The sequence below is a fragment of the Castor canadensis genome, chromosome 17 (assembly GCF_047511655.1).
Source record: "Castor canadensis chromosome 17, mCasCan1.hap1v2, whole genome shotgun sequence".
In the NCBI taxonomy this organism is placed as follows: Eukaryota; Metazoa; Chordata; class Mammalia; order Rodentia; family Castoridae; genus Castor; species Castor canadensis.
In genome coordinates this window covers 52102984-52116483 of record NC_133402.1, presented here as the reverse complement: position 1 = coordinate 52116483, position 13500 = coordinate 52102984, and the positions used below count along the sequence as shown (strand labels likewise).

The window sequence follows — 13500 nt, the reverse complement described above, 5'->3', positions numbered from 1 at the left end:
GCCTTGGGCTGGCAAGCTTAGAAGCAGAGATAGAGGCAGGGATTTTCTATGGGGGAGTGGTCACTGAGGACAGGACACAGAGCCAAGAGGGATGACATCAGGTGAGGTCTGGCTGTGGTCTGGTCTGCAGGCAACTCTGGAGCATGTAATAGCACAGAGGTGCCCCTCTCTGAGGCAAGGGGACCAAATTTTGCACTCTTCCATGAGTTGTCAGCTGCAGATAATCCTTGAGAACTGGAGGGAGAGAACAGAGGGTTGTGGGTATAACCCTGTGGGTAAGGAGACTCTGGGGAAAGCCAGCAGGTGAGGTATAGGTAATATTGACACATAGCCTGAAGGTTATTTATTTGAAATAACATTTTAGGGTTTTGCTATAACATTTTAGGGTTTTGCTATGACATTTTCAGACATGTACATAAAGTATTTTGATCATATTCGACCTCATTACCCTCTCTTATCCCTTCCCCCTCCCACTGGTCCCTTTCCTCTTCCCTGATAGCCTAAAGGTAAATCTTATACAATATTTTTACTGTGCCTGCATTTTATCTGTGACCTGTCCCATGAGCTCAAGTGTGAAATTTTCCACTTATGGGATTATGTTAATGCTCGAAAGTTCTGGATTTTTTAATCATTTCATATCAGAGACTTTTGGACTTGGGATACTCAATCTGCTAACTTCATGTTTATAAAAGAAAAAGAAAACAATGGTTTAGCCACACAAAAAAAAATGTTTTCTGTGTGCGGTTAAGTTTCTTCCACTTATTAAGGCCAAGATATGAACTGACCTGTAACAAATGAGTTGATGTGTTCATAGGGATGGGAAAGAGTGACACTTTAGCAAACCAATGACCAAATGAATTTTTTATAGCCAAGTGTAGCATAATTTATGATTTTTTCCTTTTCTTCATCCTTACATATTACCAAGCTCAAGTCAATTAGTAAAATGGTTATTCTTGCTCATGTTTATATTTTTATTAAATATTTGCATGGTTTCAGTTTGTTTACAAAAATGGAGTTCTATACATCCTTTTCACTTAGTTTACAATTTTTATGAACTTCTCTTTGCAACAATGCACATGGGCATGCATGTAAATAAATTATTTTAAGTAATTCTAAAAAATAAAATGATTTGTGGTTTTTGCCCATGGGTTTGTGTCACCTTTGAGAGATTGTTTGCTTGGTATTGTGTACTACAACACTACTGAGTGCTTTGTACTTTCATTTTTTAGTAAATAAATTCTTTATCTATTAAAATAAAGCTTGATGAGACATAAAAATATCAATGTTTCCCAAATAATAACAAACATTAAAAATACCTGGATTCTGATCTGCCAATGTTTCAGTCCAAAGGATGAAGGCAAACACAATTAGTTGGATCCTCATTGTGTTAATGGAGGTTTTGTGATTTTCTTCTGTGAAAAAAGAAACTGATTTCAATATGAAAAATCTTATTGTATACCAAGAAGTAATTATCATGATGGTTGTATCAGAGCACAACACACTGCAAAGAAATATTTGTCAGGCAGGGTACAATGGCTCAAGTCTCTAATCAATATAATTCTAGGGAAAAAACAAATTGAATTTCTGGAAATGAAAAGCTCAGTAAGTCAAATAAGTTCAAAGCTCTTCACTACACTATATCTAATTGAAGACAGGATATTAGGACTCAAAAAGAAGATAGATGTATTAGAACATGCTATGAAAATAGAGGAAAAAGACTAAGGAAGTACCAACAGATTGTGCAAGACCCCAGGAACACCATGAAAAGACTAAAGCTATAAATCATGGGTGTAGAAGAAGAGGTCCAAGCTAAAGGAATTGAAAACATATTCAATAAAATAATAGCAGAAAACTTCCCAAATCTTGAGAAAGAGATGGTTATCCATGTACAGGAGGTTTTTAGGACTCCAAACAGACAAGAACAGAAAAGAAACTCCCCATATCATTTTACAGTTAAAACATTAGTCATAAAGAACAAGAAAAGAAATATTGAAAGCTGCAAGAGAAACACCAAAAACCCATAAAGGCAAACCCACCAGAAAAATAGCAAATTTCTCCACACAATAGACATGAAATGTGGTTTTATCAAGCCCTGAAAGAAAATAACTGCCAACCTAGATTACTGTACTCATAAAAATTAGACTTCATAACTGAAAGAGAAATAAAAACTTTTCATGACTAAAGCAATTCATGATCACTAAACCAACACTGCCAAAGACACTTAAAGAAATCCTACAAAAGAGGAAGATAAACACAACCACGAAAAATATAGAAAATAACATATCTCACTAGATGAGTGGAGAAGCAAATTAAGAGTAAGGAAGGCTCAAGCACCACAAAACCAATAAAATGACAGGAATTACTGTATACCTTTCAATAATAACTTTGAACATTAATGCTCTCAATTCTCCAATCAAAAGACACAGACTGGCAAAATGAATTTAAAGGCAAGGCTGAGCAATTGTTCCATATGAGAAACACATCCCACTGATAAAGACAGGCATAGGCTTAGAGTAAAAGAATAGAAAAAGATTTTCCAAGCAAATGGAACCTGAAAGCAAGCAGGAGTTTTAAATATATTCATATCTGACAAAGAAGACTTCAAACCAAAACTAGTAAGAAAAAATGAAGTCACTTCATATTGATATGGAACCAATCCTTCAAGAGGAGATAACAATTGTAAACATATATGCACCAAATATCTGAGCACCACATTTCATAAAGCACACCACTACTGGACATTAAAAAAAAGATAGATCTCAATACACTAACAGTGAGTGACTTTAGTATCCCACTCTCACCAATAAACAGGTCATCCAGACAAAACTCAATAAGCAAACTTCAAAATTAAATAACACTATAGATCAAATGGACTTAAGAGATACCTACAGAATATTCTACCAAATAGTCACAGCCCATGAAACTTTCATCAGCCCATGAAACTTTCTCCAAAATAGATCATACCTATATAAGACATAAAGCAAGTCTTAATGAATACAATAAAATTGAAGTAATTTCCTGTATTTTATCAGACCAAAATAGAAGCTAGAAATCAATAACAAGTGAAACTATGGAAAATATCCAAACATGTGGAAACTGAACAACTCACTTGAATGATTAATGGGTCAGCAAAGAAATGAGGGAAACCAAAAAATTCCTGGAATGAAAGAAAATGAAAACACAATTTACCAGAACCTTTGGAGATAGATAGATAGATGTATATAGATAGATAGATGATAGATAGATAGATAGATAAATAGATAGATCTATGTATGCATATGTGTATCTATATACATAGGTATATATACAGAGAGAGATTGTATATTGATGGAGTATTATTCAACCATAAAGAAGAACAAAATAAGAATGGTCCAGAAATCACACAACCTGAGTGAAATCTTCTAAAAGTTATATTGTATTTACCCATGAGTCATTCTTAAAGTAGATCTGTGCACTATGTATTCCTAATATTTACTCCTGGAAATAAAGTTTGAGTGGCAAAAAATGATGAATGCAATTATGTCATTTGCAGGAAAATGGAACTGAAAATCATCATGTTAAGTGAAATAAGAAGAATGAAAAAGACAAATGTCACATGTTCTCTTTCATATTCAGAATCGGCACCTACAAAAAATGAATGGTATGAGTGCAAAATGGGGGGACCATATGGGGGTTGGAACCAGTGGGAGAGAACAGGGTGAAAGGAAAAGGTAAAGGGGTATGTAATAGAACAATGAAATCCATTAAAATTACTTTTAAAAGGGGCAGGAGGACAAGAAAGAGTAATAGCAGAGCTGAATTTAATTAAAATACATTGTATGAATGTTTGGAAATATCACAATGAAACCACTTTGTATAATTGATATATGCTAATAAGAGTGAGAGACCAAGAGTGAGAGAGAGAGAAAGAGATAGAAGCCTGACTCAGTAGTCTTTCTTGCTCTATGGTCTCACTGGACTTTGTATACACTTGCAAGCATACATGTATATATATATGTAAATGTACACACATGTATATACACACTTCTGATAGATTATTTACCCATTCAACATACCTCTCTTGAGTGCCAACTATGCTTTCAGCACTGTAGTCAGCAGTTTAGAATTAGTAGTGGACAAAACAGATTTTTTTTTAAATAACTTGCATGAAGTTGTCATTCTCTTTGTTTACATGTCTGCCTCCCCCCTCTGACTGGCAAACTTCTTTGGAGCAGAGACCAAGCATTTTTTATACATCTTCAAGACTCCAGTGTTTGACACAGAGTACTGAACGAGAGAGAAGGAAATGAGGAAGGAAGAAATCAAGTACTTACATAAATACTCGTACAACAAAGTAGAATGAGGTATCATCGTCTCTAAAGAGGGGTTGAACAAAATACCATGGAAACAGAGCAGAATTTGGGAAAGACCTAAAGAAGAGGTGGTATTTGTATTGGACTTGGAGGACACCTGAAGTGTAAGGCAGAAACAAAGGGGATGGGTGCTGGTGGCTGGTGGAGGAATGAACACAAATGCTCTAAACAAGAGCAAACAGTAGGTATGTCCTGAAGGCTGAAGGCTTCTGCTGAGGCCATGGTCCAGGACATAGAGCAGGAGGGATGGAAGACAAGGTAAAAGTAGGGTTGAGATGACAGGTGGTGGAGGACTTAGATGTTCTAGGGTTCACTGAAAGAATTTAACTTCATCCTGTTGGCAACTGGGAACCAATGATGGTTCTTGGCTGAGGGAAGAGGGAGGATTGAGAGACCCTGAGGGTGCTGTGAAAGGGCCAGTTCTTTGCATGACATGGACCTTGACCAAGAGCCCCTTAGAACACTTTCCAAAACCCAGGTTACCTTATGCACAAAGGGAGAGAGGAGAAATCATGGATCCAAGATACAGATAGAGAGATGCCTACAACTAGACAGCACAGCTCACCAGTACAAGGAAACAGTCTTTCAAGATTTTCTTCCAGGGAAAATGCCTCATTTCTCATTCTAAGAGCATATTCAGCCAAAAAATTAGATTAAAACTGAAGACAGGAATGTTTATACCACCATCTTCAAAGACCATGACAAACAAGGCATATGAGAAACATGGGATGTAACTTTAATTAACAAATCTACCAACTGTCACTTGTCCTTGCCCAAACATCCAATGCTGCCATTTATAGATAATTCATGGAACTATTAAAGGCGCTTGAAAACAAAGCATAAAATACGCAAACTATTTCTTCCAGGAACCTACAGCCTACTTGGGGAGCCAAGATAATTTTACAAAAAGATAAAAACACTGAAAGTACCAAATGCTAAGCCACCAAGTAAAGGGATTACTTTATAAATTCAGGAAACGTCAGAACCCTATTGGTTTTGACTAAAATGTCACTCCAAAGCTCATCATACAGTAACTATCTGTGACACCTACTCCAGCACCAGGCACACACTAGATGCATAGTGAAGAGCTGTTGAAAGAGAAAATGAACATGGAGTTTCAGGACAAATTGAAAAGAGCTAATTTACAAAGTAGCTTAAAGAACAAACTAGAATATTAGAATCTGTTTATGAAAATGTACCAAAGGAAAAACATACAAAAGCACTTGAAATACTCTAAAGAGGGCTACAACTCTGATCAGAGGTAACAAAGATATTGAGGAACCAGAACTCATAATTTCAAATCATGAGACTCTCTAGTCTACAAAACAAGAGTGGTAGACATCAATGATAAAGTGCTCGCCTTTTGTGAATTAGAATCCAGATCTGGGAACATTGGGCTCTGCCAGGGCATGAAATGAGCAGGTCCCTTTCTCTAAGGTTTGGGCCTCTCAGACTGAGGGCCTCTCAGAAGGTCATAAAGTCACCTTTCTTTTCAGAATATGGGCAGAAACCACACTGATGCATCCAAAAGATTCCTCTGTCAGAGATTTTTATGTTTCAAGTATTACTAATTACCTTTTGGTCATCTATTCCATAAGTGTCTCACACCCCAGATTTTTTTTGAATAAACATCCCCAAAGACAGGAATGTTCTCCTTACATCTGTAATCCTTCTCTCTGCCAAAGCGTCACAAAGCTGTTATATTCACATGGAAATAAATGACATTGGACCATCACTGCCTTCTCCAGACCGGCACCATCACATCCATGTCTCAATGCCTGCTTTCCAGTGGGGTCCCAGCCTGCTTTCCTATGGCTATTTGATCTCCTTTGTGGCATGAGTGCTTGCCCCCCTAGAGAAGGTGAGAAAAACAGAACATAGCTCTAACCCTTCCCTCTCACTACAGTGTTCCTGAGAGGAAGCAAGCTCTGAGCTGGTGATTCCCAACCTTGACTGCACATTGGAGAGCCACTGAAAAATACTAATGCCTGACATATCCGAAGGAATGTGCTCTAGATTACGATAGAGTACACACATATTTATTCACAGTAGCCAAGCTTTGGAAATAGCCCAGATGCCCCATGACTGATGGATTAAGAAAATGTGGTGTATATACACAATGGAGTTCTATAGCCATAAAGAACAGAATTAGGTTGTTCACAGGAAAATGGGTAGAATTGGAGAACTTCATGTTAAGCAAAGTGAGCCAGGCTCAAAAAGTCAAAGGTCACATGTTTTCTCTCATATGTGAAAGATAGACTTATAAGCTAACTGTATATATAAATTCATATATGATCATATATATAAATATAAACATACACATACATATATATAAGAGAGAGAGAACAAAATTGTATTAATGAGTCTGTCTGAGGGGAATACAGGAGGCAGGAGAGGAAAGAAAGTGTTAGAGAATGAAAAATATCGAATCAATCCATCTCTATGTGAATATAATATAATGTACTACAATGTAAACTGCTGAATATTTGGGGAGCATGGTGATCGAAAAAGAATGAGTAATGGGGGAGTTAATTTGATTAAAACATGAGATATACAGCCCTGAAGCACCATGGCAAAATCTCCTTGGACTATCAATATATACTTTTTAGAAATAGACAGGCGTGTGTAAAATTGGTCTTTTTTCAGGAGTGGGTGCCAGTGGAAGGGGGTGGGCATAAGGAAAGGGTCAATGAGGGGTTTACGGTGGATGCATTTTGTATTCATATGTGAAAATAGAAGAATGAAACCTGCTGAAATTGTTCTAAGAAGGGGGTTGGGGGATGAGAGAGACTGATGGAGCGGGTAAACGTAACTAAGATACGTTGTAAGCACATATGTAAACATCACAATGTATTCCCCTGTACAAATATTATACACTAATAACATTTTTTAAAAATACTGAGGTCTGGTCCACTCCCATCGTCTCTGACTTAATTAGTTCTGAACACTGGGATTTTTTGCAAGGCATCCCAGGTAATTCTGATGCGTGGCTAAGATTGACAGCCATTGGGTTAGGTAATTCTGAAGGGTCTAAACGAGCTCTCTGGAGAAAGCACAAAGGTACAGCCCCACAGAGAGGAAAGTCTAGACCTCAACGGCTTTATATGAGAATTGTGGTCAATGATGACCATGGCATTGTATTGTTGAGACGGTCACCTGAGATCGGGTTTATAACACATCTCATAGTAGACATCTATTGATTTTGCTCGCCCAACATTCACTTCCTTTAAAAGAATTCCTTTCTCTACTTTTGATCCCACATAGCTGCTGGAGTCTTGATCTTAGCCCTTATTCCAGGAAGGATACCTGGCCTAGACTAACATTGCTAGTCACTGTGACTGATACAAGCTTAAGTGCTTGACCTAGACCATCAAAGTCAATGAGAATCAGATAATACATAGCCTTTTGCTAACTCTGTTTGCTGCAAGGACCACTGAACTGGTGGGCTATAAGCCTACAGCATCTGGAAACATCTTGCTGCCATGAGAAAGAACCTTAAGCTCAACAGAGGCATAGTTACGATGATACCAATTAAGCACCTTCACCAATCTAGACTTTTTCAGGTGTCTCCTATTGTGTTTGAGCTCATTTGAGTTGGGATTCATGCATTCATTCATAAGCATAAGATTCGTGACTAATATGTACTCAGCAACTTTCAAAGATTCTTGGATACCAGAGCTGCTGGACTGTCCAATATTGGGCCTCTACAACAGCTCCTTCCTGAAGCAACTTTGCAGGTCCAGACTCACACAGAGCTCTCAAATTTCTAGCCCCTCTGGGGCTGGCCAACACCGTGATTTCTATACTGTTTTTCCCTCTGCCCCAAGTCTGAATGGTCCTTACATGCAAATTCAAATCCAAGCTATACTTCTGGACTTAACCTGTATGCTCCCAGATTACTGCAACCTCATTTACCTTCCATGTTCCCTTTTGCTCCAAATATTCAGTCTTCACCACTATTTTTAATAACTTAGGTATATATTTTACTCAAAGTTATTGTTTCTTTCTGTTTACAGGTTCAGTTATCCCATCTGTAGCATAAGTTTTGAGAGAAGGGATTATTTTTTCTACTATGTGACTGTCCTAATACAATGCAAAGCAAGTAACTGCTTGCTAAACTTAATCAAGTGTACACAGTGGATGAAGAACAATAATAATACAAACTCTCAACAAATACAAGGGAACTTCCTCAACTTGATAAATAGAATCTACAAAAACTTCTACAGCCACTTTCATACTTTAATGTTAAGAAAATAAAAGCTTCCCTCCTGAGACAAGAAACAAAGCAGGGACATCCCTCTCAATACTTCTTTTCAACTTTGTACTGGAAATTCTAGCTGATACAATAAGATAAAGAAAGGAAATAAAACCTACACAGCTTGGTAAGGGGAAATAAAATTGTCTATGATGTAAAATAACATACTTTTAGAAAAATCCCAAAGAGCTGGGCCTGGTTGCTCATATCTGTAATCCTACATACTTGGGAGGCAGAGATCAGGAGGATTGCAGTTCAAAGCCAGCCTGGGCAAATAGTTTGCGAGACCCTATCTTGAAAATACCCATAACAAAAAAGGACTGGGAGAGTGACTCAAACAATCCCAAAAAATCAACAATAACAACAACAAACTCCTGGAAATAATAATTAGCATCAGAGCACAGAATATAAGGTTAATACACAAAATTCAATCACTTTCTTATATTCTAACAATAAACAATTAGATTTGAAATTAAATATACAATACTGTTTACATTTGCACACCCTAAAAATAAATATAAAGGTATAAATCTATATAAGGAAAACTACAAAATTTTGGTGATGAAATCACTGAACAGAATAGAGAGGTAGCCCATATTCATGGATAAGCAGACTCGATATCGTCAAGATTCTTCCCAACTTTATCTCTAGTCATTGAAATCCCAATGAACATCAGCAAGTCATATTTTGCCTACATTTCAAAAAGTTTAATTCTTACTTTGTGATCAAAATACAACAGCTATTTGTATAATTTCATATATATTGATAAAAAATCTATCAATTTTGATTAAAATTATCAAGATATTTATATTTTTTATACAAAGTCCTCAACCTTTGGTACATATTATACTCCCATAACACATCTCATCTCAGATTAGCTGTATTTCAAATGTCCAATAGCCACAGATGGTGAGTGGCTACTATTTGGGCAGCACAACTATAAATCATGCCACACACAAAAAATGATATTCTGTAGGTCAAGCCTTTCACCCCACAGTGTAGCCCAAGGTGATCAATTGCTCAGATCAACCACAGTACTCTCATGGTCCAGCAGCTGGGAAGTTCTGGGCTGCATGACTCTCCAAGTGGTAGTTTCAGGAAGTCACTATGATTATGACAGTGTTCCTCAAACTTTAACACATGTAAGAATTACCTGCCCTGCAAACTGATACAGCAGCCATGGTGTGAGCCTTAAGATTCTGTCTTTTGTGTGTGTGTATGGTACTGGGGTTTGAACTTAGGGCCTCACACTTGCTAAGCAGGCACCGTACCACATGAGCCACTCTGCCAGCCCAAAATTCTATCTTTTTAATAAACTCCTAGAAGATGCTAGTTCTTGGGAACTTGTACTCTCTAAAGGAATACAGATTGCTTCTCAACCCCTTGGCTAGCAATGGTTTGACTGGATTATCTTACACTGAGGTTTTGCATATCTGAGAATGTCTCTCTGACATTCAACTTGCTCTCTAGAGTGATATAAATCAGTACTGTCCAATAGAATTACATAGCACAAGCCACACATAGAATGTGGCTATCAATGGAAGGTTACAAACGACTTGAACAAATAACCCCATCTTGAGGCTACCTCGGAATTTCAATCCGCCCTGAACCATTGCACAACTTGCAAAATGACATATTTCACCCACTCAGAAATCTGTTCTCCCTTCCTGGAACCAACTACTGGGTGACCTTTTTTTCCTCCTCCCTCCCTACTTAAGGACCGCACTTTACAACAACCATGCACCACTTACTTTTGGATTCATCCAGGCATATTTGGTGACCCTCTCTGGCTTTTAATAAAGGCCTGTCCAGTCTGTTGAGGTCAGTTCATTTTCTTTCTCATTTATCCTTGCTTCATTAAATAGTTTGAACCTAACATTTGGTGCTGAAACCCAGGAGGAGGGACAGTTTCAGGTCCAGGGCTGCCTCCTTCCCTCCTTTCTTTTCTCTCTCTCTCTCTCGCTCTCTCTCTCTCTGTTTCAGGGATTCAGTAAGTCCTCTGGGCTCACTTTGGCTAGACGGTGGCCAGTACTCAACTTGGAGCTCAGTTGTCCTTCGGAAGGGAATGGCTCTTGCTGCCTCATTGCTACATGAGCAGTGCAGAAACCTCTTCAGGTCTCTTATTGGCATTGCTGGAAAACCCAATCCACCCCACGCCTTTGTCTGTCTGTCTGTCTCTCTCTCTCTCCCCCCACTCCCGACTGACCTCCAGACCAGAGACCATTTGCCATTTGACTGCCACCATCCATCACCAGCCACATTTCTGCATACTCTCCTGAGGTAAGGGCCTCTGGTCTCTCCCAGTGGTGCCCTGGGACAGACTCCTCTCCTTTTCCAGACCCCAGGGGTCACCTCCTGGTGGCTGATTCAGGATGCTTGATTGCTCCCCAGGAGGTTTTCTTCCTGGCACTACCAGAATCAAGGGACACCTGGATGAAGGTTGCTGCCCTGGCCCTCTCTCCATTATACTCCTATTATGAGATCAGGCAAAAAAAACTTCGCCAACTCTGCATACAAATCTGGCCTCAATATTCTTTAGATAAGCAAAATCGCTGACCTGAATACGGGATCTTCAACTCCAATCTCTTACATGACCTCAATAACTTCCTCCAATGAAATGGCAAGTGTCCAGAGGTTCCCTATATTCAAGCTTTCTATCTACTCTGATCTTGACCTTCTCTCTATACATATTATTCTGTGTTTTAGTTTCTCCTCACTGAGACCCTAGAAAATTTCTTCCAAGAAAAACCCCCCACTGTTAATCCAACTACCCCTTCAAAGCTCCTACCCCCTTCTTCCTCCTCCCTCTCAGATCCCAACCCAGCAGACAAACCCCCTCCTTTCTCCAGCCCTTCCCCTGACCACCTTCTCTCCACCTTACCCCTCTCTTCCTGATTCACCCCCCCCAGGTCCTTCTCTCCCTCTCACCCACTCTAAAGACCAGCCCCAACCCCACCACATGTTCCACCTCAGAGAGGTGGTGGGAGTGGAAGGTACTGTCAGAGTCCATGTCCCTTTTTCTAAAAAAATCAGAGAAATTACACAAAGACCAGATGAAAACCACTCCCTTTTTATGGTCCGCCTTACTGAGGCCATCACCAAGTACACCAACTTAGACCTCACTACTCCCATGGAGATCCTCTTTTTACATGTTCAATTTATTAGTCAATCAGCACCAAATATCTGGGAAAAGCTCCAAAAGCTAGAACAGGGACCCCAAACATCCCATCAGTACCTCCTAAACACTGCCTTCCGAGTTTTTAATAACAGGGACGGTGAGGCCAAATGGAAGAAGGAAAAACATCTAAAGGTCAAATATCAACTGTTGGCCTCAGCTTTAAATCCCAGGCCCCTAGAGCATATAAGGCTCCCAGCCCAAGTCCATCCCACTGAGCCCCTATGGCAACCCCAAGTGCATGCTTCCACTGTGACAATCTAGGGTACTGGGCTAAGGTGTGCTCTAACCCCAGGCCACCCTCCAAGCCATGTCTGACCTGCAGACAATGGGGGCACTGGAAAATGGACTGCCCCCAAGGCCAGACACCCCGGCCTTTGGTTCAGCCTATGGAACCAATAACCTCCCCCTATACTCAACTTCTGGAATGAGGAGACCTGGGCTCTCTCGCCCCCACTGCTCACAGTAGTGCATCCAGGGAGCCTAGGATTATGGGGAAGTGGCCGGCCAATCATTCACCTTTGTGGTTGACTCTGGGGCAACTTTTTCCCTTCTCACCGAGTGGCACAGTCTCTCAACTAAGGGCCCCCAACCCATTATGGAAATCTCAGGAAAAATTGAGTATTCTCATATAACTCCATCTATTCTATGCATGTTTGGGTTCCTCACGCTGACCCAGTCCTTTCTTGTCATGCCTCAGTGCCCTATATCTCTCCTAAGGAGAGACCTCCTCCATAAATTAGAAGCTTCCCTTTACATTCCAGCCCCCCCCTTGCCTCTGCCACCATGTTTCTTTTACAAGAAGTCTCTGATGATGAACACCCACTCCATAAGCCTCTCCCTGATTCCCCAAGGGCTCTTGAACCAGACCACCCACTCATCAACCCTACTGTGTAGGAGATAACCAAACCCATCCTATCTCCCTCAAAAGTCTGGCTTCCTACATTAACAGCCCTCAATATCTAAACATCCCTTAGAAATTCCACATTCCCTACTATCTATGATCTTCTGGTAAGGTGGAAAACACCAATCAGACCTTAAAAACCACCCTAACCAAACTGGCCATCAAAACCCAACTAGATTGGATTAAGCTACTGCCCTTAGCCCTCCTCAAAATAAAGGCCATGCCTAAGAAACCCCTCCAAATCAGCCCCTTTGACATTCTCTATGGGCAACCTCTCCTCATACCACAGCTTCTACCCTCTCCCCCAGTCACTCTGCCCCCACCACTGCTTCAAATGCTCCTCAGAGCTGCCCTTTGGGCCGACTCAGATTCTCACCTTCCCCAGCCTCTGTTCTCCACTGAGACCTCTTCTCTATCAAAATAGGTGACTCAGTCTATCTCTCCTAGCACTTCCCTAAAACCCAAGTGGACAGACCCATGCAAAATTATCTTTGCCACACCCACAGCAGCCAAATTGAAAGGGTCCACAGATCTAGACTTAAACTATACCCCTCTCATTCATATCTCTCCACCCTGACAGGTCCTATCTCCCTGAAGATCTCCCAGCTTCCATCCATCCCAGAACATGAAGAAATCCCTAACTAATGTTCTCTATTCCCCACTTTCCACAATTCCTAACAGACCTTAGTATTGACCTTCAAAACCTCTACTCTCCTTTGCTCAGCCTTTCTATCTCACAGACCCTAGATTTGCTTGAGGACTTACAGCTCCAGGGAACTTTCCTCTACTACACCCCAGACCAAATAACCTTCTA

General features: G+C 40.0%; 1 protein-coding gene across 1 annotated transcript in view; it reads right to left on the bottom strand.

The window, feature by feature from the left end:
• Positions 1–13500, bottom strand: part of Col6a5 (collagen type VI alpha 5 chain) — a 107134-nt gene that overhangs the window by 82533 nt on the left and 11101 nt on the right. Inside the window, exon 2 of the mRNA XM_074059245.1 lies at positions 1317–1412. Coding sequence (XP_073915346.1) covers positions 1317–1383 — 67 coding nt within the window. The 5' untranslated portion in view covers positions 1384–1412. The remainder of the gene's footprint in view (positions 1–1316; positions 1413–13500) is intronic.